Source organism: Choloepus didactylus, chromosome 15, assembly GCF_015220235.1.
Source record: "Choloepus didactylus isolate mChoDid1 chromosome 15, mChoDid1.pri, whole genome shotgun sequence".
NCBI classification, from domain to species: Eukaryota; Metazoa; Chordata; class Mammalia; order Pilosa; family Megalonychidae; genus Choloepus; species Choloepus didactylus.
In genome coordinates, this window is record NC_051321.1 from 32,488,005 (window position 1) to 32,515,993 (window position 27,989).

The 27,989-nt window shown below is 55.4% G+C and overlaps 2 protein-coding genes across 13 annotated transcripts; one reads left to right on the forward strand and one right to left on the reverse strand.

The window, feature by feature from the left end:
- Positions 1-42: 42 nt before the first annotated feature.
- On the reverse strand, positions 43-10,634 carry SFXN3 (sideroflexin 3). Of its 2 annotated transcripts, XM_037804210.1 has the most exons (11): positions 9,481-9,987; positions 8,047-8,209; positions 7,247-7,417; positions 6,804-6,902; positions 5,382-5,457; positions 5,141-5,226; positions 4,792-4,919; positions 4,591-4,640; positions 2,880-2,929; positions 2,365-2,412; positions 43-2,093 (listed from the first exon to the last, which is right to left on the reverse strand). In XM_037804210.1, the coding sequence occupies exons 1-11, from the start codon at positions 9,830-9,832 to the stop codon at positions 1,997-1,999; spliced, it is 1,320 nt and encodes a 439-aa protein (XP_037660138.1). In that variant the 5' UTR covers positions 9,833-9,987; the 3' UTR covers positions 43-1,996. The 2 variants fall into 2 exon arrangements, with proteins under 2 accessions (XP_037660138.1, XP_037660139.1); XM_037804211.1 differs by lacking the exon at positions 43-2,093 and having other exon boundaries at positions 2,361-2,412; positions 9,481-10,634.
- On the forward strand, positions 9,685-27,926 carry PDZD7 (PDZ domain containing 7). Of its 11 annotated transcripts, none has more exons than XM_037804198.1 (17): positions 9,685-9,804; positions 10,056-11,881; positions 14,521-14,661; positions 15,004-15,178; positions 15,719-15,895; positions 16,166-16,313; positions 17,527-17,587; positions 17,947-18,354; positions 18,869-19,063; positions 20,566-20,616; positions 21,186-21,361; positions 24,170-24,261; positions 24,405-24,496; positions 24,673-24,744; positions 25,269-25,871; positions 26,197-26,297; positions 26,726-27,926. In XM_037804198.1, exons 2-17 carry the CDS (start codon positions 11,659-11,661, stop codon positions 26,939-26,941), a joined length of 2,931 nt encoding a protein of 976 aa, XP_037660126.1. In that variant the 5' UTR covers positions 9,685-9,804; positions 10,056-11,658; the 3' UTR covers positions 26,942-27,926. The 11 variants fall into 11 exon arrangements, 7 of the variants coding, with proteins under 7 accessions (XP_037660126.1, XP_037660124.1, XP_037660125.1 ...); XM_037804196.1 differs by having other exon boundaries at positions 9,693-11,301; positions 11,484-11,881; XM_037804197.1 differs by having other exon boundaries at positions 9,693-10,843; positions 10,981-11,881.
- Positions 27,927-27,989: the final 63 nt, after the last annotated feature.

Consider the following 27,989-nt stretch of genomic DNA (forward strand, 5'->3'; position numbering starts at 1 on the left):
TTCATTTTTAATCTTTTGAACCAAACAAAGCCAAGACTTAGGGCAAGGGAAGCAGCTATAAACTGTTTAATGGTAGCTTTTACCAGCTGTACACAGACATGAAATTTTGGACCCATTTTTCCAAAAACAAAAAAACAAAAAAACAGAGGGTTATGAAAGCAGCGAGGGGGTGGACAGCCTTGGGATACGGGAATGATACGTGGTCCCTGTGAGGCCTGCTCCTCTGGTAAATTGATGGGGACATGTAGGGATGTGGAGGGCATACTGCTCCCCCAAAAGCCTCTTTCTCTGATGAAGCTGGGCAGTCCTATGCCCTCTGATCTCCCCCTCTCCAGAGGCCTCCCTGGGGACCAGAGGCCATCACCCCATGTGGAACGCCTGAAGGAAATCAGGAAGCACAGAGCCAGAGCTGGTTTGTAGGTGTGTATCAGTCCCCCTAGCGAAGTAGAGAATGAAGCCAGGACTCCACTTTCTGAAGGAATAGATGGTGGAGGCCTTTACATCTCCCTTTGCTTTAGTACTTGGGCTGCTGACGGAAGAACTGATGTTTTAATCTCACAGCGCCCTCTGCTGCTTCAGAAGGGGAGGGGCAGACTGAAACATGGACTTGGTGGGGAGAGAAGGGAAGGCAGCAGGCTCCTAGCAGGCCCTTCTTGGGCACTCAGGACATGGGACCGAGAAGATCAAGAACTAGGCAGATTTATGATTAACTATTATTGCTGGTGGAGATTCTTTGGGGGACAGGCAAGTGCTCTCAGAACAGTCCCACTGGGGCCTTTTACTCGTGCCCCACCCATCCCTTCACAGAGGCATGGGTGTTGGAGTCAAGATCCTTTTCTCCAGGCACTCTGAGTTTACCACCACCTATCCCACCTTCCATTTGGACCAGCTGCTGAGCTGAGGCCTAGGCCTTTCCCCTTTTGGGGGTGAGGGTTGGAGAAGGGTCAAGACTCCAGAGAGAGCAGGAGCTAAGGTGGGGGTTTGGCTGACTCTCTAACAAGCGTCAGCGGAACACAAAATTCCCTTAAGATTGTGCACTCAGGACCTAGTTGCCCTGGAGGGTATCCCAGTCGCACCCATTCAGATACCCGTGAGTTTAAGCACCATTCCTACAACTGTGTCACTCTATAAGAGGGCATGGTGGGAGCTCTTAAAGGAGAATGCTTGCTCTGCCTACATGGCTTTTTGGTTGGGGTGGGGGAAGGATTGTAGGACTTGGATTTTAGGTCATGATGTCAGAGCAGACCAAGAACCCCTAAGATTGTGCCTAAAGACGTCCACACGGCTATGGGGGGAGGCAGTGAGGACTGTAGAGGATACTGGCGCTCCTTTGTTCTTGGCAGAGAAGAGGAGAGGAAATGGATCTATCCCAGGATGTGGGGGATGGCACTGGGGGGATGCATATGCTCCCTGTCTCCCTTATTTCAACACATCTTCCTCTGCTAGCCCAGTTCCTGAGGCTGCTTTGGGTGCCAGGAAGCAGAAGTCTGAAGGATTCAGCCCAGTTTGGCCTGCTCATGTCCCTCAGTGTCTGTCCTGAGGGCCTTGGGTTCAGTAAGGGGTGAGGTGCTGCCAGGAAGGACTTGGCTAGAGGACCAGTTTAGGAAAGGAAGTCTGGTAGCCTGGCTGGCTGGCAGGTGGGCCTGGAGTCCGAGATGGGAAGCCAGATGCCAGAAGATCCCAGGACAGCAGTCTGCTCCCAGCTTCCAGGACTGCATGTACATACACATGCACGTATACACGTGGATGTATGCACATAGACACACTAGCAGGGGGAGAGGGGACTCTGCTTTTTTGAAACCGGAGAGGAGAGAAAAAGTCTTATGGGGGCACCTCCCCCAGCTGAGTGGATTGCTGGTGTCAGTGACTGCCCCTCTTCCAGAGTCCCCTGCCCAGAACCAGGCAGACAGGCAAGTGGCAGGGATGGCAAGGCTCCACTAAAGCAGCAGCCCAAGGAGGTGATGGAGGGGGCCGGGGGCCAGGGGCTGACCCTCCCTCAAAGCCCCTTGTTGTAGTACACCACCTCGATGCTGGGGTTTTGCTCACGGATCTGAGCTCTCAGCTCTGGCTCCAGCCTGCTCACGCGTATGGAGCTACGACAGAACAGCACAGGTCAGCCAAGTGGCCCCTGGACCCAGCCTCCCTCGGGCTAAGGGCTCACCATCCCTCTCCCCCCATGGCAGCCTGAGGCACCCCCTCCTTCTAAGGCCACAGAGGCTGGCTCACTGTCATCCCCCCACCCCCAGAATCAGCTGAGTGCCTGCCAGGCCTCCTCCAGGACATGCTGTAGGACTTTAGGATGAGTTGGTACAGAGACGCGGAGACCTGTCAGAGCCCCTAGCCAAGTTCAGGGGCAGCACTTACCTCCTCTGGGGGAACAGGGCACAGCACAGGGGGGTGGCAAATACCAGGCTGAGGAAGGAGAGAGGTGGAAAGGTTTGTGAAGCCTTGGCCTAAGGGTGTTTCCTCCCTGTAGCCCACTCCATTTCCCGGACGGCCCCTAGGGGTGGAGGTTGACTAAAGCTGAAAGGACCTTTAGGGAACATTAAGCTCAACCCTGATATTAGCCTGTGACCAAGGAAAGAGCCTCCAGAGCATGATCCAAGGCCCCACCACCAGTAGGTGGCAGATAGGAATTAAACGGGCATGGTTTTCCCTTGTCGATGGAGACTACAGACCCCTCAACTAGACTCTGTGACCCCAAGGACAGGGATCACCACACCACGTGAAAAGCATACCCTGCAGATATCTAAGACACATACCACCAATTGAGTGCATGAATGAATGTGTATAAACATCTCAAAAGCAACAAATTCCCACTCACACCCACCATGGAACGGCACCCCCCTCCCGTCCTGGCTAACTCCCTGCAAACTTACCAGAAGCCCACCAATCCCACCTGCAGGGGCGCCCCCAGCCAAGGGCGGCGCTGTGGGGGAGACAGAGACAGTGGAATGAATGGCATGCATCCCCTGCCTCCCAGCCCCCGCCCCCCACTTCACCCACCATGGCTCCATCCCCACCACCTTGCCTTAAAGCCCTCAGATATGCAGCCCTCTATTTTTTTTATTGTAAAATTACTTTATCAAATAAAAAAACATTTCCAAATAAAGCAAAGCAATGGGAAAAACAAATATCCTGAAATAACTTCATTCCTTCCAATATACTCCTACCATACCAAAAGAAAATTAACAAACCGTAGTCACACCTGAGCATTCCCATATGCTTAAGATCACCCTCAATATTTTGTCTGTTCTTATTAGATTATCATTCCCCCTTCACTAGCTGCTGTCTATCTCTAGGTTCCCTATAATCTCCAATAAAAGACTCTTATTTTACATTTTTTCACAGAGTTCACATTAGCAGTAACGTACAATATCTCTCCTTTTGTGTCTGGCTTATTTCATTCAGCATTATGTCTTCAAGATTCATCCATGTGAAATGTATGTGAAACATATGACAAAATGGATGGATCTTGCAGCCCTCTGCTTTCTCCCAAGCCCATAACAAGGCTGGGACTCCAGATCACAGCCCTCCACTCCAGCCAGTCTGTTTGCTGCCCACCTTCCCTGGTGTCCCAACACCCATTCCTGCCTCTCAGAATCGGTACCCACGGCACTCCTTGGAATCTCTTTCTCTCCCCTCGCTTCCTCCAGAAGCCGCCTTCTTCAGGGTCCTCTAACCCTCCACTCGCTTCCTCCCATTTCAAGGGCATGAATCTGTTCCTTTCCAAACCCATCTGCTCTGCACACCCTTTTCAATATATTCCAGCCACAGGGACCACCGTTCTGTTCTCGAACATGCAACTTTATTCCTGCCTCGGGGCCTTTGCACTTACTCTTCCCTCTTCCTTAAACACTCTTCCCCACGCTCTTTGCCTGGCATCTTCTCATCCTTTGGGTCTTCAGAGACCTCTTCTCTGACCACCCTATCTAACCAGCCCTCCCCTATCAGTCACTATTACATTGCCCCATTCATTTCTTATAAAGCATGTATCACAACTTGTAATGATGTATTCATTGGTTTGTGTACTTGTTTATTGGATTCCACATTAAGCAATAAGCTTCATGAGGACAGGGACCGTGTCTTGTTCAGTGCCATTTCCTCATCCCTGGAACAGGCCTGGTGCATGAATGGTGCTCAATAAATGTTTGTGAATGAATGATTCAGTGAATTAGCCACAGCTTGCATTCCTGGGCCTTGCTTCTCTGACCTGTTCATGCATGTGTGTATGTGTGCACCTGTGTGTATATATGTGTGTCTCACTGTTACTAGATGACAGCATGAATATGATATCAAGTGGGACTATGACAGTCCATCATTGTGTGTGTCAGAGGCCTCTAAAGTGACACCAATTTCCTTCAGGACAGAAGCCATTATCTTCCTTCCCTTATTTTCTCCTACACCCTCAGTGTTTCTTCACCCCAGCTCAGTTAATTCTTGCTGAGTACGAAGGTAGAAGGAGCAGCGCAGAGGTGGGGAGAACAGGTGGAAAGGCTTAGACTCAGAGAGGTTGGGGAGAAGGTTGGGGGCTGGTCACCTCTTCTCCCAGCCACCACCACTTCCAGGATGGGAGGTGAGAGTAACTACCTTCAGAAAGTCTTTCTTCTCCAGAGTGTCCATGATCACGGGGGGAATGCCTAAGGGGAAAAGAAGGCAGGGAAGGAGTTAGTGGAATGAAAGTAGGGAACACTAAGGAAGCCCCTTGACACCTCCCCCCACCTTCCCCAGAGTCTCATTGGCCCCCTTCCCTCAGAGCCTCCCATGCCCCACCCTGCTACCCCACCTCACCCATCGCAGGAATCGCCATGCAGATTCTCGATATCACCACCTGGAAGATTCCCTGCTTGGCCGCGGCCACTGAGTGGCCAAGCCTCTGACCTGCCTCGTCAGTCACGGGGATGCCCACCTGCAGCTCCCTGGGAAGGGAAGGGGGTGGGAGTCAGATCACAGGCCCCAATCCCACCTGCCATGCCCTGGGGGCAGCTCCTCCCTGGGGATCCCTCAGACATCCTAGGCTCAAAGGTGGATCTCCCACCCCAGGATCCCAGGGTCAGACACAGCCCATGTCATGTCCAGGAAGGGTCCTCACTCTGGGCAGGAACCCACTCTGGGCACACACAAGAGCTGGGCCACTCACCTCTGCCTCATCAGGGGAATGTTGATGCAGTTGGCAGCTGCCACAGCTGCAAAGGGCACAAACCTGCCGACCAGAGGGGGCAGGTGCTGAGGGAGGAAAGGCATCGGTCAGGGGCCCTGTGGGCCATAGGGTGGCAAGGGACTCTGGGGAGAGATATGGGGAGTCTATAGGTCAGGGGTGGAGGGGGATGGGCAAGAAGGAAGTGGCTGAAGGAGGAATGGGGGCTAGTGAGAGCCTGTACCTTGGTGAGGGACTTGAGTCCCAGAGCTGTGGCCACTGCCCCGGTGGTGGCACTCACATAAGCTGTTCCCAGCTGCCTGTGGGTGGAAGAGTCAGGTCACGGGGGGAGGTGACGAGTCCAGCATGTGGTTCTCTCCCTCAAGGATGTGTCAAATCCTCAATACGTGAGGTGGAGGAGGGCAGCCTCATTGCAGAGAAAGCCCCTCCCCATCCCAACTCCAGTGTAGACTTGTTTGGAAGCCCCGTGCCCTCCCCTTGAAGAGGGGTAGGACCCCAAACCATACACAAGAAGACCCCATGCACTCAGGCAGGGAAAGGAGGGAGCTGAGCCACTGCTGCATGGGCCTCCAGGGAACAGGGGTGCAAAGTGAGAGCAAGAGTCAGATGGAACCTCTTGGAGCTAGATACATTTCTGTACTTAATCATTGAAATGGTGGAACAGGAAGAAGGGGAGGGGCAAAGGAAGGGCTCTTTGCTAGTATCTCTATATCTAGAAGACGGTTTTAGATAACTAGAGTTCTGTGTACATTTTTTGTAAAATACCTGTGTTTACTGTGGATAAGATTCATTATTTTACAACATTTAAGCTTTTTAGATATCTTGAGATGACAATGTAGGGTAAAAAGTAGAGCTAGTGAATTAACGAATTTATAAGTATCTTTGTTAATAGAAAAGAAGCGTCTTTGACATGAATTGTTAAACCACCTCTGAGCAGAAGGCATCAGAACTGGTTCGTTAGGCTGGCTGCAGAGGGGTGGAAGAAAGTGCAAGGGGAGGGATGTATGCAGCTGTGTTCATATTTCCATTTTGATGTAACCATTGTACCTGCACATGTCTTGGCTGTACCACAGGAAAACATTGTTAAATAATTCAATAGAAATATACCTTCCTATTTTAATACAGATCTGACAATGAATTCTCTCAGATGCATTACATGTATTGTTCTCTCACTTTATGTCTCATTTTAAATTGAGCATTAAAGGGATGCAGTATTTGTAACTCTGCCAATAACTATAGAGGCCTATTGCATTTTTGTCCTCTATGAAATTTTTGTCCCTCAGAAAGGCAGGAAGATGTTTTTTTTTCCCGATTGAGTTGGTGTCATGTATTCTTGGTTATCCCAATACTCATGGCTTTGGGACTTTGAATTGGTAAATATTCATGAAAAAGCATATATTCTGTGTGATCTCAACCACATAAAAATGTATGCTCAGTTGTGTGTATATCAAATTGTAAACTGCTTGTGATTCTGGATAACTTCTGTGTTCTTCGCTTCTTGTGCTTTCCAGTTTTCTATATTGCCCAATTAATTAAAAAGTTTGAAAAAAATAAATGTTCTTTTTAAAACCTTAAAAAAAAAAAAGAGTAGGCTGGAAGAAGAGGGTCAAGGGTGCCATGGCCCTTCTTGGGGGCTGGCTCTCACCCTGCAGTGATGGGAGCGTCACCACTGCGGTTGGAGTAGTTGACGATGGCATTGAAGGACTGATTCACCCACTGCCAGAACACCACGGTTGGGGTCTTCCTGGGGGAACAAAGACACTTATTTCTGCTCCCTCTAGTGTCCCCCATTCCCAGACCCTATAAATGACACCCCAATGGTTATTCTCAAACCCTCAGGAGGAACCCTGTCAATCAGTCTAGAACCTGCTCTGCTAACCCCTACATACCCCCATACACATACTTACACAAACACACCCAGGGGACCCTCAGAACCGAGTTCTGAGGACTTGATGGGATCCTGATGCAAGCTCTCACCCACCCTCAGTTCTCTACCTGAACTGGCCCAGAGAGGAGGCAGCTAGTCACCGAGTCAGGCTTTAGCTTGGACAGAGTACTCAGGAAGGGGACCCGGGGGCCAGGACCTGCCTGTAGAAGGTGAGCATGCATCCAGTGATGGTCATGTTCATGGGCACCTGGGCTGACATGCGGCCGATAAGGACCACCTTCTCCCCTGTGTCCGGATGGAAGGCAGAGTCGTACACATACTTGGCCCTCCATAGCTGGTCCTCGGTCAGCCCTGAGGCCACCACGCCGGCCCTGCAGAGGTTGGCAAGGAGCAAACAGACTATTCTAGGGGGCAGAGCTGCCTTTTCAGGGCCTGCCTACCCAGCTCAGGGGAAGTCTGGACAGAGGACCAGGAATTTTGCCTCCCACATCTTAAACTAAAGGAGCTCCCTGCCTCTGGGTGAGGGTCAAAGCTTCCCAGAAGTGGGGGGCTCCTATTTCGATTTCTTCTTTAGTCACACAGAGAGGGGTGCCACTCTGTGCCAAAATTCTGGGTCATGGTTGATGGTGGTTTCCAAGGGGTCAGAAAGGGCCAGAGAGCCTTGCTAAGATTTTCACCTCCTGCTGGAGACAGGGAGATGCCTTCCTACCTCCTTAGGATTCAACTTTGAGCCCCTCTGTTCTTGCAGAGGTTGGCCCTACAGTGGAATTGAACCCTGTAGAGGGTTTGTGACGCATAGAGCAGACTTCCCCCCATAAATATCAGTGCCACCTCCTCAACCCAAGCTCCCTAAAATCCTTTGGGTTGAAGCTCTATGCCAGGAAGTGGGGGTTGTGGAGTGGGACAGGGTCACTCATAAAGCCGAGGAGGCAGGTGCCAGAGGTACTGTATTAATGACATAGAACAAGACCCTGGGGTCCAGGGCCAATTGGGGGGTCACCTGTAGTTTTGCACGATGTTTCGGGAAGCTTCTAGCTGTGCCCCAGATAGCAGCAGATTTCGGGGGTCGGTGACAGTAAAGAAGTGCCGGGCTCTGCCCAGGAAAGTGCTTTGGTCCCAGCGAGGTTGCTGGATGTTGATATCTAAGGGCAAATCACCCATTTCTGAAAGACAGGGAAAAGGGTCAGAGGGCTCCAAGGTGGGGACCAAGGGCTTACTTGGGGAAGCCTTTGGTGGCCCTGCCCTGGCCCCTAAGCCTATGGCCAGTACCTTGTAGAGCTCAAGGTAATTCCAGGTAGATAAACAAGGGTGGGGGGAGGAGCTGTTTCCTTAGCAATGTCCTGGCCCAGGGACCTGCAGCCACTGGAGGAGGGGGAGGGAAAGAACAGACCAGGAAAGCAGGACTCCTTGTCCTCTGGCCTCGTGTGGATTTTCATGAGTGAGGATTTACATGTGTGTGGTTGATGCATGAGCAGCAACTAATTCCCACAAATCTACTCCTGTGTGCTCTGAGTGCACAAAAGTGCATAATACACACATTATACACTCATGTTCATGTACAGCTTTAGGCCCCAGCTGCCCTGAGACCTAGATACAAATGCCCAAGGCTGCCTGGAAAGATGCAACAAGCTATCCCACACGAGCCTCCCGAACGGAGGAGAGCAAGGGTTCATTGGCCACCACAGGGTTTATCTGTTCCAGATTTCAATCAGGGACTCTGACGCCAGCCATGTATGTGCGTGCATGTGCACGTGTGTACATGCATGGGTACATGTGTGTGCACACATGTGCACAGACCCATGTTGCCCAACCCCAGTGAATGGGTCAGGGCTGTCTCTGGTCCTCGGCAGATGAATACCGGCTCACCTCTCCCTGAGTCACCCTCTTCCAGAAAAGAGGAGGATTCAGCAGGCATCCCCTCCACACAGCAGAGAGAGGAAAGCTGGGAGCAGTCATCTAGCCTAGTTGGGCAAAATCCTACAGAATGACTAATCCTCTCCAACCACACTTCCTCCCTCATATACAGACACGCCCTCCCCCCCTCACTCACACTTGCACTCATATACCCACACACAAAGAAACAACCGTGCACGCCCCACAGAGGCACACAAACAGGGTGGAAACGCCCAGCACACACTGGTCCACAAAGACCGTTACTTATACACACACATGCACACACACACACAGACACCGGCCATATCCATCAGACCCCGACTCCTGAGCACGTGACCCCACGCAGCCCCACCCTAACATTCCTCTCCTCCACCCCCCTCCACCCCCCTCCACCCCCCTCCACCCCACGGACCTCCTCAGAGCCCACGAAGCGAAATCAAACAGGACAGAGAGCATGCTTCAAGGGAGGCCTCCCGCTCTGACCCCCAGCCCCGAACCCTCCCCACACTCCCGAATTAGGCCCAGGACAGCTAGCACTCACTCCTTCGTGGGCTCCTGGCTGCTGCAGCACTTGGTCCCGCCTTCCTCCCAGCCATCGCGCGTGACGTCACGAGGGACGCTAATAGCCTGGAGGGGCGGGGGCTCCCCGGGCGCGTCCGGATTGGCAGAGTTTGCCGGCGGTGGGCGTCTTTTGGGGCGACGCCCCAAGCCCCGGCCCTCCACCGCCTCCCATAACCAATCGGAGCACGGGAATCGGGTCTGGCCCCGCGCCTAGCCGGAGTGAGAAGGAAGGAGCCGCGCGCGGGAGCTGCCTTCTTTGCTTGCAGCTTCCTGGCGATCCTCCGGAGGACCCCCGACCCCCGCAGTAAGAGGTCTAGGGAGAAAGCTCGCATCGCGCAGGGCGCAGGCTGGCGGCGTGGAGGGGCCGCCGCTGATGGTGCGCCCGGAGGGCCTCGGGTTCCCGTCGGGTTTGTTAATCCGATGGCTGTCGGGCAGTGGCCTGCGCCGGCCTCGGCTCGCCGGCCTCCCGCCCCAGTACCCAATATCCTGCTGCAGCGCCTCGGCATCCCTACTCTTCACAGCTCCGTTCCTGTCGTGTCCTTTCTTTGTCCTCAGCCCTTTCGTCCTCCGCAGCTCCCTCCATTACCTCCAGCTCCACTGTGTCACCGACCTCCTTATGCCCCCAACTAGCCTGCAGCACAGAGCTCAGCTACAGTCCTGAGATGTGGAGGGCGAAGGCTCAAGCCGGCATCCAAGCAGGTGGATCAGGATTCTCCCTCCTCCTGGTGTCCTGGGACCAGCTGTCCCTCCCTGCCAACTCTCCACGACTGGATGGCCAGAAAGCCCCCTTTCGACACAGGAGGTTGTATGTGAAGAAGGCAACACTCAACCGTGCACACAGTTACAATTCACCCAGCTGCCATGCAGAGCACGCTCGCCCCTCGCCCAGGCGCCAGCCCCCGCTCCCACCCGCCACAGCTCTCGCCCCACAGGTGACATTGCCCCACTGAAGCGTCAGGAGTGGCATCCCCAGGTGCCGCGGGAGCTGGCTTGGCCTGAAGAAGACGCAGTTCCGGGCTCCCCTGCGCTGAATCTGGAGCGGAAGGCGGGGCGAGCGGAGACCCAAGCCGAAAGTTCGCGAGGCGGGGAAGGGCGTCGGAACTCGAATTGGAGCGGGTGGAACCCAGCGACCTCAGTCGGGGCCAAGAGAGGTTGTCCAGGGCGCCCAAGGGAGGTGCGCGGAGGGAGTGACTGGCGGCCCCATCAGCCAATAGGAGCCCGGGGCCGCCCAGGCCAGCCCTATTCCCGCAGCCTCGGCGGCGAGTGGGCGGGGTTCGCACTGCTGCGGTGTTAGCTGGCGCCTGCGGGCGGGCAACGCGGGCGGCCGCCCAGCAGGAGAGCAGGTGAGCGGGGCTGAGCCCGAGAGGCGGGGGGCCGGGAGCAGCAAGCTGGAGATGAGGTACTGCGTTTTGGGTCCCAGAGCTCCTCTGGGAACTTGGCCCCGGTTTTGCGCGGGTTGATGTGGGGCCCTCGCCTGCAGATGCTCCCCCCAAGTCTGGGAAACGTTCGGCAAAGTCTTTGGACCGTGGGACAGCAAACTGGGGCTGGAGGATCTGTGGGGGCTGCGGATGTCTGGGACCTTCAGGTGCAGCTGTCCCAGGTCCTGAAGGCCTGCTCCCGAAGCCCGAGACCCAAGGGCTGGTCCCCTAATACCATCTTCAGGAGGGGGCCTGCAGTGAACTGTCCTCGGCTCCTCGTATCTCTCACACCGCTCGAAGCCCTAGGGCCCGCAGTTAGCCCAACTCCACTCTCTCAACTTTTTAATGGTGACTGGAGACAGGAGGAGATGACTCAGCTGAGGGTACGAACGAGGGGTGAACAAAGGGTTCCCACCTGCCCTAATGTGTAAATCCGCGTTGGAAGTTCCCTGGCTAGGGTGGGAGAGGTGGTGGGCTAAAGGCCTGGGAGGGCAGGCTGCTCAAAGCAGGAGGAGGAGTGGAAGTTCTGGATGGTGGCATTTACATCCCCTCCCCCCAAACCCAGCTCTCTGCGCAGGCTTGGAGTGCACACTCCTGAGAGGCAGAGGAAGTGAGGGTCTCCGTGTAGTTGGGACTCCAGCCCCGCACAGAAGGCTTATGGCTCCCGGAGCACGCGGGAACCGCCTCTGGAGGGCCAGCAGTTTCGCTGTGGACGTGTAGGGCGCCCCAGCCCAGCCGCCATGGCGCACGGTTTCGCAGTGGGCTTTGACCCACTGGGATTAGGAGACCTTAGCTCTGGCTCGCTGAGTTCCCTCTCTTCTCGAGGCCACCTGGGCAGCGACTCAGGCTGCGCAACGCGATACCTGCTGAGGAAGCAGCAGCGGCTGCTGAATGGGCCCTCCCGCGGAATCCGAGCCTCATCACCCATGGGCCGTGTCATCCTCATCAACTCTCCCATTGAAGGTGGGGGCGGGGACCAGATGGAGAAGATGGGGATGCAGGGCAGCGGTAACTAAGTGGGAGAGACAAAGTCAATACACGTGGAAGAACCCCAAATAGGAGTCTTAGGGACATGGGAGGCCTCTGGGAACCCATACATCCTTCCTCATCTGCCCTTGCATTCCCTCTAGGCCAATCCTTGAGGGCCCTAGGATTGTAGAAGAGCCAGAGTTGGGAGATAGGGGCATGGGTATTGAGAAAGGTGTGTGTGTGTGTGTGTGTGTGTGTGTGTGTGTGTGTGTGTGTGTGTGTTATACCAGCCCCAGGTGAGCAGCAGGGCAGGCTATTGAATTGGTCCCTCCTTCCCAGGACTCTGCCTTTCTCCAAATCCATTTGTGTATGCCTTTGGGGGGAGGGAGTGAAAAAGGACTTCCCTCATCCACCAGCCTGTTATGTGACCGGCTCTGTGCTGGGCTGTGTGAAGTTAGTGTCCACTTGCGCAGACTGAATTAGTCCAAGTGCGAAAGGAGGGGGAATGAGGGTAGAGCAGCTAATGTTAAGAAGAGGGGGGAAAACAGAACAGGAAGGTTAAGAGTCATTGGGAAGCCCCAGGGCTGCACCCTGAAGGAGGGGATCACCTAATCTCATGCAGATGTTTAATGCTGCTTCATTGTACACCAGCTCTATACCAGCACTGTATAGGTCCTGACGGGGTCCTAGAGAGAAATAAGGCTCAATCTTCACCTTCCAGAAATGCATGGTGTCACAGGGCTTAGAGACAGGGCAGTAACAGCTGGGAGTGGGGTGGAGATGTCGTGGACAAAGATTAGATGTGGAAAGCATGGATCATGGTGGGTCAAGCATGGTGGAGCCAGCCTGGCTGCAGTGGCAGATGTGAGGTGACAAACAGCCAGTGAGCAAGGCAGAACATGAAATAGCAGGGGAGGAGCCAGGGCCCCCTGGGCATGGGCTTTCTGTGGTTAGCACCAGATAAATATCTCCAGCTCCCCTCCACTCTCACCTAGCAGAGCTCCCTGGCCGAATCCCAGAATAAACTTTTCAGGTCCTGCTCCTCCCCTCCAATCAGGGCATGTTTTAGTAAAGGTCTGGGCAAGAGTATTCCAGGCTGGTCTGGGTGAGGACCAGAAAAGAGGACAATGTGGCCAAAGGAGAGGGTAGCTAGAGCTGAGGACAGAGAGGAGGGCAGGGAAAAGCCCATGGAGGGCCTTATAGGGCATGGGGAGGAGTTTGACTTTTCTTCTAGAAGCAGGGGGAGCCATTGGAAGTTTTTAATCAGGGCAAAGGAATGATTGAATTTAATAGGTGATTCTGGCTACCGTATAGACAATGGATAAACGGGAGCAAGACCGGAAGTGGGGAGATAATAAGGAGGCTGCTTTGGAGTACCTAAAGGAGAGCATGGTTGCCTGGACTAGGGCACTGGAGGCAGCGGAGGTGCCATTCTCAAAAGCCCCAAGCTACCAGGCTCAAAACCTTGCATTTGACATTCTCCTGGCCCAGGACCCTAGGGAGGCCCCAGGGAGAGACTGAGGAGAAAGAAGGTTCAGGAGGAGTGGGGGTAGGGGAAGAGAAAGGCTACTTGGCTGGGCCAAAAAGGTCCTAAGCCTGTGCAGATCTAATCAGTTGGGAAGCCCCAAGATCTCCCATCCCTGCCCCTTGGGGATTTCTTCCTGTGCTGCCTGAGTTAAGCACGGCAACCTGATTTCTCTTAGATCAAATCCAAGTGTGTGTGTGTGTCCATGTGATTTCTCCCTCTCAAGTGCCTTGCCCACAGCAGAAATTTTAACTTCTCACATGAAACCCATCTTTCTCACTAGCCAGAAGGCCTCCTCAAGGACCCACCACTGATCCTTTGCTCACTCCATCCCTCTCCACACTCCATTGCCTCCACCCATCCAAATTCCACCTAAGTCCTCTAAGAAACTTCGTGTGATAGTTCCTGCCTCCAGGGAACCCCTCCTCAGACCTCCCCTAGCACCGACTGAAAGGAGTGCTCCCAGCCCTGGGCACACACTAGCACAGCCTTGTCTTGGGTTTCTCTCTCCATGTAGCCCTACAGTTCCTAGAGCCCTTACCCTTCAGAATCACAGAGCCTGTGGGGTGGAAGGGACCTCAGTGATCCTTCCACAACCTCCAGACTGGATGGAGGTATCCATTTGTATGCCTCCAAAGATAGGGCGCTCACTGTCTCTCATGGAAAACCCATTCATGTTCTGACACTGAAGGTTGTAGAAAGTCTTCCCTTACATTGAGCAAAGCCTGCTTCTATCATTCTGTCCATCTGTTCCTCATAGTGGTGGGATCTTTAGGAATTTGGCTTACTCCAGGTCTGTGGGCCTGGGAAGCTCAGTAAGCATTAGACACCCCCTTTCCCCATTATGAGGGAAGGAGAGCATTGTCTTCTAGCATGGAATCCTGTCCTTCTGTTCTCTCTTGCTCCCACACCTTCCTGGTCCATGGTCTCAAAAACACCTAGAGGGAATTCAGAAACCTCCACACCCCCATTACCACCATTTAGGGCCGTAGGCAACTGTGTGGCCATGCCTAGCAGCTCAGCCTTTGCAGGCTCCATGTTGGGGAGCCCAGGGGTCCTTCGTGCCCAGCATGAGCATGGGATCATGCCTATGTTCCCATCCCCACAGCCAACAGTGATGAGAGTGACATCATCCACGCAGTCCGGGTGGAGAAGAGTCCAGCAGGGAGGCTGGGCTTCAGCGTGCGTGGGGGCTCTGAGCATGGCCTGGGCATCTTTGTCAGCAAAGTAGAGGAGGGGAGCAGTGCAGGTGAGCTGGGTCCCCATGGGTGAGGTCCTGGCCTAGGAGATGTGACCCCTACCCCAGCAGGGTGGGAGGGATGCCATTGTCAGGAACGGCGGGCCAGAGTCCTCAGCCCTGGAAGACCTGATCTAAGGGGGAAACAGGGCCCACCCCCCAGGTAAAGTAGGGTAACGGACAAATTCCTAGTCCAATGGGAGAAACTTAGCTCCTACTTGGGGATCCCCAGTCTGATGGAGGAAGCTCTTTCTTACCCTAGGGGTTCCCAGTCTGATGGGGGAGGCACAGCCCCACCCTGAAGGACTCTTTTCCCAAGTGCCCCACACCAGCCATCCCTCTCCCCTGGTGCAGAGCGGGCTGGCTTGTGCGTGGGGGACAAGATCACGGAAGTGAATGGGCTGAGCCTGGAGAGCACCACAATGGGCAGTGCCGTGAAGGTGCTGACGGGCAGCAGCCGCCTGCACATGATGGTGCGGCGCATGGGCCGGGTGCCGGGCATCAAATTCTCCAAGGAGAAGACCACATGGTGAGCAGTGCCCAGCCCCAGCCCTGGCCTTGCCCCACCGCAGCACCACCACCACCACCCAAAACCCACTGGCAGGAGAGACTGAGGGCACAGGGCTCTGCCTGGGGCCTGGCAAGCATGGCCCCTGCTCCCCATGCCTCCTGGGTGCTAGAGACAGGGTCCTAAGGCTTGACCTTGAAATGAGGGAAAGGTCCTGTCTCCACCAGCTCTGCTATCCCAGATGCCAATGGCCATGCCCCCTCCTCAGCCCCGCTGCTGCTCTGAAACACAGGGCTAATACCAGCACCTTCCACCCCCAGGGTGGTTATGACAATTAGAAGTGGGGCCTGGCATGTCATAGCTGCTTAATAAAAGAGGCAACTGTGATGATTTACCAGATTTGATGAAATGTGTGCCCCACTGAAGGTCCCAGGCCTAGGGAGGCTCCTTTCCCTGCAGTTGTCAGGGCTGCTGGGAGGTGAGGAGGCAGGTATGGTGGATGGAGGGCCCCTGGGTGGCTGATGGAGGGCCCTGGCTGAGGGTGTCTTGCTCCCGGCCCAGGGTGGACGTAGTGAATCGGCGGCTGGTAGTGGAGAAGTGCAGCTCAACTCCGTCTGCCAGCAGCTTGGAGGATGGCTTGCGGCGCATTGTCCACCTGTACACAACCTCCGACGACTTCTGCCTGGGCTTCAACATCCGTGGGGGCAAGGAGTTTGGTCTGGGCATCTACGTGTCCAAGTGAGGGCTGGGGCCAGGGGTAGGGCTGGAGGCTAGGACTGGACATGGGGTGGGACCAAGACCTGGGGATGGGTCAGCAAGTGAGTTTTGGCTAATGAAATGTCCAAATGAGGACCTAAGTCAGGAGCGGGACCTGGGGAGGGGGCCAAGGTTTACCAGGAAGCAAATCAAGGAATTTGACTGGGCTGTCCTAGCATTCAAGTGGAGGGAGTCTGGAATGGGTTAGCAAGAGCAGGGTGTCCTATCAGACTGATGCCCATCTGATCCTAGAGTGGACCATGGTGGGCTGGCCGAGGAGAATGGCATCAAGGTGGGCGACCAGGTCCTGGCGGCCAACGGTGTCAAGTTCGACGACATCAGCCACAGCCAGGCCGTGGAGGTGCTGAAGGGCCAAACACACATCATGTTGACCGTCAAGGTGGGCAGGGCTATGGGAGTCGGGGTGGGTGGAGGTCAGGCTAGGAAGGACCTCTGAGGCTACCTAGTACTTGATTATGCCCATGACTCTGCACTTTACAAGACATTTTCACGGCCATGTGGGAGGTAAGGCAGGTGTTGTTCTCATTCCTATTTTGCAGAAGAAACTGAGGATCAGAGAGACAAAGCAACTCAGGAACCAGAGTCGATTACTCAGCCTGGTTCTAGTCCTGCTCCCCAGACTCTTAGGGCAGTGCTCCTTCCTGTGAGTGGTGGAGGCCCAGGCCTAGGGTTGAAAGGAGAAAATGTCCCTCCCAGAAGGCTGAGGTGGTAGCTGTGGCTTTAGGCAGCACCTGGATGGTGGGTATCCTCAGGGCATAGGGCAAGGAGGACAGGACTGGGCTGGGGCCAGAGATTGGGTTTCAGGGGCAGCGGCTGGATTCATTATTCATGTGAGCCTCACACTTGCCTGAGGATCAGGTCCTTTGCACTCTGGCTTCTGGAGGAAGTGATGCCTCACCCTCTTCCAGGGCCAGATCCTGGCCCCCCACACTCCCCTCCACCTCCTGCCTTCCCCAAGCCATCAACCATCCTGCCATTCAGCGCCTTCTCTGCCATCTCCCTTCCTTCTCTATGTTTCACTCTCCCACATCCTATTTCTCCCCTTTCTTCCTCTTCAGGTTATCCCAAACACCTCTCCTCATTCCCTCCCTGCCCATCATTCATTCATTCATTCATTCATTCACGTGTATTTTTGAGCATCTTCTACCTGACAGTCACTATGCTAGGCACTGAGACTACAACAGTGAACAGGACAGACCAGGTCTCTGCCACTGGGAGGAGACAGATAAATAAACAAGATACTTGGCAGATTGTGAGGAATGCTGTAAGGAGATTAACAGAGGGATGGGATAGAGTAATTTAGGAAGGCCCCTTTAGCTGAGAGGTCATGGTGGTCAGGGCTCGGAGGAGGTGACTCCTGAAGTATGAGAAGGAGCTGGTCACATGAAGAGCTGAAGGAAGAGAGTTCAGGCAGAAGGAATAGCAAGTGCAAAGGCCCTGACGTACATGTTCAGAAATAAAGTGGCCCTTGTAGCTAGAGCGTCAACTTAGAGGAGAGAAATGGGATTGAAAGGTTCCTTCTGTCTGTCTTTTCTTACCCTCCCTTCTCGCCCACTCTCCCACCCCCTCTTATGCCCACGGGCCCTCCCCAGGAGACTGGCCGGTACCCTGCCTACAAGGAGATGGTTTCTGAGTACTGTTGGCTGGACCGATGTAAGTGACTCCGCCCCCAAGGTTGGAGGGAAAGGGATGGGGCCCGAAGGTGGGGAGCGGGACCAAGATGCCCTAGGACCCTCGCGCTGCCCAGAGCTATTTCTGGGTTCCCCTCTGGGAGGTTGCAGATTCAATCCCAGGTGGCTCAGGGGCTGGAGTCCCAGTGGGTGAACTGAGAAGTGGTTTGCCTGGACTCACTCAGCAAGTTGCTGAGCAGCTCATTCATTCGCCAGACCTTATGGTTCCATTCTTGGCTGCTGCCTGCCCCACCGAGCCCAGGGGTGGATGCAAGCCTGGCGGGGCCCTGCAGCCATGAGGCCAGCCCTCTGAGGCGCCCCTGCCTCCCCCACTCCCCGCAGTGAGCAATGGGGTGCTGCAGCAGCTGTCCCCCGCCTCTGAGAGCAGCTCCAGCGTCTCCTCCTATGCCTCCAGTGCCCCCTACAGCTCGACTGGAGGCGTGAGCTCTCTGCCCTCCGACCACATGGACGTCTGTCTGGAGCCTGAGGACCCGGGCAGCTGTGGCCCAGGCTGGGGGCGGGCGGACACGGCCATCCAGACGGAGCCTGATGTAGGGGGCCGCGTGGAGACCTGGTGCAGCGTGCGGCCCACAGTCATCCTCAGGGACACGGCCATCCGCGCCAACGGTCCCCCGCCTGCCCGCCGCCTTGACTCTGCGCTCTCGGAGTCTCCCAAGACTGCTCTGCTGCTGGCGCTCAGCCGGCCCCGGCCGCCCATTACGCGCTCCCAGAGCCACCTGACCCTGTGGGGTACGCAGGGGAAGGGTGGCTGCTGCTCTTTCCACAGACCCGGGTCTAACACCTGTCTCAGACCCTGTCCTGGGCCCCAAACCTCCCTTTACGCAGCCCCAATCTCACCTCCAGAATACATTCAGACCCTGCTGTGGGCTCCATTTTATACTAGACCTCAACTTCCACCCACCCTCAGCCCCAGCTCCAGGCCCAGTCAGCTCTGGACCCCAAACCCGCACCAACCGAAGCCCCTCCATCCTGGAGTTCAGAGGCTACTCAGTTTACACGCACCCCACCCCCACTCCTCCCAACTTCTCCCTCAGATCCTTAGTGGAGGATCCTCACACAGCTGTCACTGTGGGGTGGGGCAGGCGTGGGAGGTTGGAGGAGAAACCCCACCCCCACCCCGCAAGGCTGCAGATCCTGTCTGCCTCCCCATCCCTCTTCTCTCCTCCCCTTCCCACACTCCTGCCTCTCGTCCTCCCCTTCTGCCCACCCCTCCAGCCCCCTGGGTGCTCCCTCTTTTCTGCAGAGGAGAAGAAACAGCGGAAGAAGAAGTCAGGGTCCCCCGGGGAGAAGGGTGCCCTGCAGCGCTCCAAGACGCTGATGAACCTCTTCTTCAAGGGAGGGCGGCAGGGGCGGCTGGCAGGGCAGGGGCCCCGAGAGGCCCGGACGCTGGGCGGCGGGAGCTCGGCCAAGCCCCGCCCTCACCTGGACGTGGAGAAAGGTGAGCCTGGATCAGATAGTGGTCAAGTCCACCAGCTTTGGTGTCTGGCAGTGCTGGTTTAAATCACACACTGCCTGAAACGAGCTATGCCTCTTACCAGCCTCAATCCCTGTGAGACTGTTATTAGCTCATGAGTAAAATGTTTTTAGGGATAGTGAGGAATCAGTGAGTAACTGTATGTAAATCACTTAGTATGTTGTCTGTCATATGGGAGGTACTCAGAAAATGTAGGGGTCAGTGTTGTACTGCCTCATCTCCCCATTTTGCAGAAGGGGAAACTGATAGATTCACAGCCTAGCAAGGAAGTGAAAGAGCTTAGGTCAGAGCCCTGTGCTCTCTGGGGAGTATTCGGCTTCACCTCTTCCTGCCAGAGCCCCACAGGCTTTACCTAGTTCTAGAACCATCCTTGAGCAAGGCCGTTTCTAGAGCAGGGCCCAGGCAGAAGGGCCAGGCGGAGGCTGTACTCATGTCCAAGGCTCCCTAAGCACCCCAACAAGAGGCCCTCTCACTTCTTTGGTGAGGTTCAGAGACTAAGCCAAGAGTGGATGGGTCTTGGGGTTGCATGTGACAGAAACTCAACTCGAACTGGCTTAAAAAAAAAGCACTTTTTGGCTCAGCTACTGATTTAAGCAGGTCTAAAGGTTTAAACGATATCATTAGGCATCTACCCTCCGTTTTTGGTTTCTTTATCATGCAGGCTTTGCCCTCTTGGAAGTAAGATGGCCACAAGTGCTTAGCAACCCCAGGGGAAAGAGCTTTTCCTTCAATAGTATCAGCTGAAGTCCCAGGGTGGCCTCCGTTTGGCCTATTAGTTCAGTGCTGGCAGAGAGAGAGGGGATTCTTTTCTCAGTCAGCGGGGTTATGTGCCCACCCTGCAGAACACTGGCTGAGGATGGGGTTGGAGTGGGTCCAGGTTGCAGAATGAGTGATGCGCAGGCAAAAATAACCAGAGGACAAGGATCTGGGCCCTGCCCCTCCCTGGGGGTTGGATTTTCTGGGGCCTCAAGGTGACAATCCCATGGGAGAGACAGTCCCTTCATATTAGGGCAGGCAGCCCCCTCCCTCAACCCATCTCTCTTCTCACAGCAACCCGGGCCTTGCCCTCTCCTGGGCCTCCTCCCACCTCTCTGGCCACTCCTCTCTGTCCTTCAAAGGCTCCTCTTTTTCCCTCTGCCCTCTGAAGGTAGGTGCTCCCTTAAGCTCAGTCCTTAGGGTTCTTCCCTCCTTACATTTGCTTTCAAACGAATCTTTCTAAGCAGAGCTGAGACTGCACACTCTCTTGACCGAACCCTTCACTGGCTCCCCATTGCCTACGAATGGAGGCCCTAGCCTGAGCCTGGCCTTCAGGGCCCTCCTGGCCTGGCCTCTTGCCTCCTCGTCTCGCCTCCTTCCGGCCTGAACTCTCCATTCCAGGTAGTGCTTCAGTCAGTCCTGAGCCCTCCCAACCCCCATTCTCAGATGGGGGCCAACAGCCTGAGACTGGATCTCTTTCTTCTTCATAGCCGGGGGAGTGGGGCCCGTGCAGAAGTTTGTCACCTGGAGACTGAGACGCGGTAATTCATGCATCCTTTATCAAGTCCTGGTTTATGTTTGCGCTGCAGATGAGTATGCAGGTTGGGGGTCGGCTAAAGGGCTTTTGGCTAAACTTAGCTAGGGACACATATGGGGGATCAGGCAAAAGGAAATGAGCATATTGGGAGCTGCTAAAAAAATTGAACTAAGCTTACTGGGAAAGAGGGTTGCAGACAGATATTGGGGTACATTTTTGAGGTCTGTGGGGCTTGGGTTGGAACCCCAAAGACAAATTTGGAGAGATGAGGGAACATGTGCTAAGACTCTAATGGGGAACAGACTAGTGTGAGAGTGCATGCTGAGGACCTGGGAAGGATGGGGCTGAGGTCCTATTAAAGAGTAGACTGGTATGGGGTTCCCTGTTGGGGGACTGAGGGGCCTGGGTTGGGGATCCAAGTGGGCAGATTGCTATGGGAGACCATGGTGGGGAGCATCTGGTCCAGACTTGGATTCCAATGAGGGGTACCTGGAACTCTCAGCTGACCTGTTCTGGGGCATGAGCACCCACTGAGGGAAGCCCCTGCTCCCTCCCCTGACAATGACTCCTTAGACCTGGAGAGAGGCCGGGCCCTGCTCTCTGCAAGGTCCGGGAGTCCCTCCGGCCAGCTGCCCAATATGGATGAGCGGGTGCAGGCCTGGGAGAGCCGACAGTCCCTTATTCAGGACCTGGCCCGGCGGCTGCTGACGGACGACGAGGTGCTGGCAATTACCCGCCACTGCTCCCGGGTGAGCCCCCATCCCGCCCCCTGCCCCAGTCACCCAGCCGCTCATTCATTCAAGCCATGGTCCATTGACCAGTGTCTGAGGCCAGTTGTCAGTGAAAGCAGATGTCACCCCTGTACCCCCCAACTGGCCTGGGACCTCAGAGACAAGAATGGGAGGTAGACAATAGATAGACCCTGAACGGCTATAGTGACAAATCATGCCAAGTGCTATGAAGGAAAAGAATGTGAGAAAATAACCTAGGAGGCACAAATTAGATGGTGTGGTCTGGGAAGGCCTCCCTGAGGTGGCGATATTTAATCTGAGGAGAGAAAGAGCCAGGCAGGTGATGAGTGGGAGGAGGTGAGAGCCTGCAATCACCTGCTCTGCTCTCCTCCAAGCCCTTTCCATGTCTCTTTCTGCTCTTGGGTCAGACATCAGGCCCCACCCCAAGCCAGGCCTCTTCCCCTGTTACCCAAGTACGTCATCCATTGCCCCCAGCCTCACTCCAAGCCCTCCAACGCGATGCTGCTGCTATCTGTTTCCTTCCATCTCAAACCAAACCAGAGGACCCCAGGGTGGGCTGGAAGTTAGATTTGAGGGAGTCCTTGTAGCCTGAGTGTTGGGGAGGCTGCGAGAGGCGTGGAGAGTAAGGTCTTCTCCTATCCCTCTGTCTCAAGAAGCCCCGGTTTCCTCTGATGACCATATGTCAGCGCACACATGGGCTTGTGGTGCAAGGGCAAGCCGAGGAGTCTCGGCAAATTGTTGATGGATGCCCTCCATCTCCTCACCTTGGCTAGGGCGGGGCTGGATTGTATGTCTGTGTGACGTGTGCATTTGTGTGTCTGCAAGACTGGGTTTTGGAGTATCTGGGTTTGTGTCAACATGACCGTATGATCGTATCTGTGTGTGTGAGCGTGTGCATGTCTGGCTAACGTGTGTGTGTCTGTGTAATGGGGTGTGGGGCTGGGGGTACCAGCCTCCTGTCAGCCTGAAACCCTGAACTCTGTCCACTAGGTGGGGCTCTGCGTCTGTTTCTTTAGTGTGCTCTATCCCCCTCTTACCTCCACTCCCCCTACCCTGTGCAAGCCAAGACATTCTCTTGGGTCACCTGGGGGAACTTTAGAGCCCATCCAAACCTCAGCCAAGTCCCACCCACACCAAGAGAGCAGACCCTCTGGGATAAAGCCCTGGCCTGGTAATTCTGGTGTGTGGCCCTGGACCCCTGGCCTCCCCTCTCTCCCCCGCAGATCCATCTTGTCACAGCTGCCAAATCAGGCATTATAAACCATCTCCCTGATCACTTTACACCCCAGTGTGCCCAGCATCCCCTTGTTGTTGGCAGAATAGAGTACAAACTCCTTCCCCTCACAACCAAGCCCTCCCTGATTCCACTTGCCATCCCACCCACCTCAGCTTTCCCATCATCTCCCCAGGTCACCGCGTAGGTTCATTCAGGTTATGAACTACACAACTCTAGGGGGCGCCACTCACAGCATAGTCCCATCCTGCGCAGCCCTACGTGGAGGCCCTGCACATGCCCTGCAGCCAAGCTAAAGCCCACCTGCTCACCACTGCACATCACCCTTGCAGCATTTCCTCCCAGCTTTCATGCTCTTCCCTCCAGCTTTCCTTCAAGAGTCGGTGTAAATGCCATCACCTCCACGAAGCCCACCCTGGTCCAACCACCCTCTTCTGAGAAACCCCTGCCCCATTGCCGGGGATCTGTAGTTGCCTGGGGCACTTGGCTCATTCTGTCCCTTGCTCCCACTAGACTGAGTTTCCTGAAGGTCTGAGGTGGGGTCCTCATCATTGTGCCCTCACTGCCCCTGCAGGGTCTGGCACTTAGTGAGTGCTGAACGCAGGTCTGTGGAGTTGAAGTGTGTGCACATGCATGGTTTTGTGTAATTGATGCAATTAGGTGTATCCCTCTTTCCGGACAAAAGGGGTGTGTGTATGTGGGAGTCCCTGCAACTTTGTATGTGGTTTACACACATCATTTATATTTTATTTATTTCCAAATATTTGCAAATGACTTGCTCTGACCACCAGGGCACGCTGTGTCTCTGTGTCTGTGCCCACAGTGCTGCTGTGTGTGTGTGGTATGTCCTTGAATCGGCAAATGTCTCCCTCTCTCGCCACCAGTGGGCGGTGTGCTGTCCTATAGGCTGGCTCCGTGTTCACTCCGCCTGTGTCCGTGGGGTGTGGCTGGTGGCATCCGGGCAGAGCCAGGCAGAAGGGGCTGAAATCCCAGGGAGTAGAGAGGCTCCCTGTAGAGCCACGCCTTTCCCAAGGTCCCCATCCTAGCCCTGAACAAACCCTAATTTGTTGGTCCAAGTGCAGATACATGCTGGGGCAGCCAGGCCCAGGGCCCAGTGTTTGGCTCAAATTCCTTCCTTCTGCTTGGGAGGTGGGGGTTGGGGGGAGAGTCCGTTCCCTGTACATCCTTTTCTGGTAGCAGAGCAGGAAGATCCAGACTTTTTTGGTTCCAGTCACACTTCCTTCTCTCTGAGCCTCAGTTTCCTGATCTGTAAAACGGGAATAATTTATGTCATCTCCCAGGGTGGTGGTAGAGCTGAATGAGAGTTGTATGTAAAATGCTTAGAAGAGTGCCTGTCCCAAAGCTGTTATTGTTGTCTGTTATCATTATTGCAGGTTCCCACCTCCTTGCTAAGACAAGGCCATCCTGGGGACAGTCTGGGGGTGGGCAGAACCATTCCTAAAGCTTGGAGGGGCTGGATGGGTTCCCTGGCCCCAACCAGCCCTATCATTTCCCCTTCCTCAGCTCTGGAGGTCCCTGCTGTTATCTGACTATGGTCTCTCTATCTGCAGTATGTGCATGAGGGTGGTGTGGAGGACCTGGTGAGGCCCCTTTTGGCCATTCTGGACAGGCCAGAGAAGCTGCTGCTGCTGAGGGACATCAGGTGGGGAGGGGTTGTGGGGGAGAGTTTGGGGGCAGGAAGGGGGTCCCTGAGACCTCTTCCAACCTCCCTGGGGCTGAAGCTCTATCCGGCACCTCCAGAACCGAACTACTGTCCCCCCCTTCTCTTGTCCCCCTGCCCCCCAGGAGTGTGGTGGCCCCTACAGACCTGGGCCGCTTCGACAGCATGGTGATGCCAGTGGAGCTGGAGGCTTTCGAGGCCCTCAAGGGCAGGGCAGGTCAGCATCTGGAGGCAGGACTTTAGGATCCTGAGCCCTAGCCCTGGGGGGGGGGGATGGGGGCGGGGGTTCTCCCAGTGGAGAGATGGGCAGAGATTGCCTGAGCCACCTTCGCTGAGCCCAGCAGGAGCCTGGCAAGGGTGCTCTGCCTCTGACCGTCTCCTCTCCCCAACCAGCATGGCCTCCCGCTCTGCGGCCAGCCCGGCAGGACACACCGCCCAAGCGTCACCTCATCACCCCAGTGCCTGGTCAGTCTGGGTCCCAGGGCCAGGGAGAGGGCACAACCCTGGAGGGATCCGGGAAGGGAGAAGGAGCCTCCTATCTCAGCCCTGACTTGTAGCAGTTGTGGCTTCAGGGGATACACATCGTGGTTCCCTGCAGGAAAGCCCTCATCCACCAGAACCATTTGTATTATATCTGCTCCCCACGTGTACTGTTATTTACTTAATGATTGTTTTTAAACCTACTCACTTTTTAAATTTAGTCTCATTCTATGCAACAATCTCTGAGAAATTACCCATTTGGTGTGCTAGTCATTTGTTTCTTAGACACATTAAAATAAAATGTACCTCTTACAATAGAAAGTATTAAAATACTATTGTAATAGAGCATGTCTGTCTGGCCTGCCCCCGTGGGCAAGCGCGGGCCTGGTGCTGCTGGGCCCTCTGCAGACAGAGGCAAGGACCGAGGGTGCGGGAGGTGGGCTGGGCTGGGCGCCCCGCTTCTGCTGGGTGGTGAGGAGGGGCAGCCTGACCTTGACCCTCTTCCCCAGACAGCCGTGGAGGCTTCTACCTGATGCCCGTGAACGGATTCTCCAAGGAGGACGATGACGAGGAGCTGAGGGAGCAGCTGGGGGCCCTCAAGGTCTCACTGGGTGCCTCTGCACCCCGCCCCCACCACAAGGGGCTACTCCCTCTCCAAGATGTGCCAGTAGATGCCTTCGCCCCCCGCCGCAGTGCCTGCACTCCCCCTCCCCAGCCACCCCCTGTGGCTCCCAGGCCCCCGCGGCCTAACTGGCTGCTGACAGAACCCCTCAGCTGCGAGGACCCTCAGCAGACCCGGGGCCAGGGCCCCACCCGGGGCCGCAGCCGCAGCCGCAGCCACAGCCGGGGTCCAGGCAAGTCCCTGGGTCGCAGGCGTTCCCCGTCCCCAGTGCCCATCCCCACCCCCAGCATGGCCAACGGGCGCTACCACAAGCCTCGGAAGGCCCGGCCCCCTTTGCCACGGCCTCTGGGTGGGCAGGCAGCTGAGACGGGAGACGGTCAAGGGCCCTCTGAGAATGGAGCTGGCGGGGGTCCCGCTGAGGAGGCAGCCCCGAAGGCCCCCAGTGGCGAGCTGAGGACAGTCACCCTGTCCAAGGTGAAGCAGTCCTTGGGTGAGTTCAGGCAGGACTGGGCCTGGCAGGGTGGACTCCGGTTTGGGTGAAGTTGATGGGCTTGGTTTGGGGGTGTGGCCTGGAAGAAGGAAGAGAATCTGGTGTATTGGGGTACAGTTGGGGGTCTGGATTTGGAAGGCTTGGAATCTCTAGGAGGAGGACTTGGGAGTGAGCTGAAGCTTGAATCCTGTGAGGAGTAACAGAATCTGGGGGTTTGGGAGAGGTTGGAGGCCCTGGATTTGGAGATGGGTCCTGGGTTTCTCCTGGGAGCTCTGGGGTTTGGGGTGTGGCTACACCTTCACCCAGTGTTTCTCACCCTCACCAGGCATCAGCATTTCTGGGGGCATTGAATCCAAAGTGCAGCCGGTGGTGAAGGTAGAAAAGATCTTCCCTGGGGGAGCTGCCTTCCTCAGTGGGGCCCTGCAGGTGGGTGAAGAGGACCCAGCCCACTCCTAGGTCTAGAACTGAATGCTGGCAGGGGGTGGGACTGGCACAGGCTCCTCTCCCAGCCAGACGTGTTGAGATCAGGTCATGGGAGGAGGCTTGGGGGCAGGGGGGCAGGCATGCAGGGTGAGCAGGACTAAGGAAAAATCTGTCCCCTCATGCCGCCTGAGCCTGAGGGAGGCCCATCCTGTTCCACTGAGCCCCAGGGGACAAAGGACCATTGTCTGCACCCTGCCCTGCCCCCAAAGGGTTCCAGGCACAAAAGTTCCATTGTCCAGCCCCTCCACCCAGATAGGGGAGGAGTGTCCTAGCCAGTGGAGGTGAGAGAACACTGACTTCAGATTGGATGGTGGGTGAGGGTGATTGGGGAGGGAGGGCTATGACACCCCCCACCCCTTGCCCCATCCCAGGCTGGCTTCGAGCTTGTGGCGGTAGATGGAGAGAGCCTGGAGCAGGTGACCCACCAGCGAGCAGTAGACACCATCCGCCGGGCCTATCGCAACAAGGCTCGGGAGCCCATGGAGCTTGTGGTCAGGGTCCCCGGGCCCGGCTCACCACCCTTACACCTTGACTCGTCAGCCCTCATGGGTCAGCGCCTTCCTGCTGAGCGTTCCCTTGCCCACTGACCCCCGGGGTGCTCTTCCAGTCCCCTCCTTCTGCTTCCTAGAATCTCCCATTAATGCCCAGACCCCTCCCACTAACGCAAAGGCCACACCTGCTGACCTCAGTGACCCTCCTACTGGAGGTCTTCCCATTGATGGCAGGCCTCTCCTGCGGACCCCGGCCCAGTCCCCTCTCCAACCCTCTGGACTCCTGATGCTAACCTCAGACTCTTCCCACTTATCCCATGACCCTTCCCATGGACCCCGAGACTCCTGTGAATCCCGGACCTCTCCTGGAGCCTCCTCAGGACTCAGGAGCTTCCCACCCTGCTTACCCTCCCTCCTCCCAGAGCTCCACACTGGGGGCTCTGAGCGTCCCACTTCCCTCCCTCCCCAGCTACCACTAAGGCTCTGCCCTTTTCAGATAAACTTGGTGTCCAAGGACAAGGTGCTACTGGGCAGCCTGTCTCCCACACTCATTGTTCCCCCAACTTTCTAAGTCAGAAAGAGGGTCCAGAAACTCAAGGTCTGAGCCTGTGATTAGGGGGCACTTTCTCATGATTCCCTTTTGATTCTCCCAAGCACTGAGAGACATGGACTCTTGGGGCCCTCAAGAGGTCGTTATGTCTACCCTCCAGTCCCAAGCAGCCTTCTGTATGAGGGGCAGAATGGAAGGTTCTTTTAGTCCCTTAAACCCTGAGACCATTTCATGTTGTGGTCTACTAGTACCTCTAGCTTTCTACTCCCATCACCCTCTCTCCTCCTAAGACATCTATGAGGGGTAGAGAAGTGGCCAGCAAAGAAAGAAGGGAAGAGGGTCAAACAAGTTCCTGCAATATTTATCCAGCACACTCAGTTTTTAAAAAGAAAACATTTTTAAAAATTTTTCTTTGGGTTTGTACAAGAAATTTACAGTGTGAAAAATATACAAGTGAAAATGAGGCCATAAACAGATGTGGGGGGGTGGGCACTTGGTCACAAACACAAATAAACAAGACATTTCTGAGTTCTTCCTTTGGTCTGACTACAGCCCCTCACCCCGAGAGAGGCTGCAGAGCTGGAACCTGGGGAT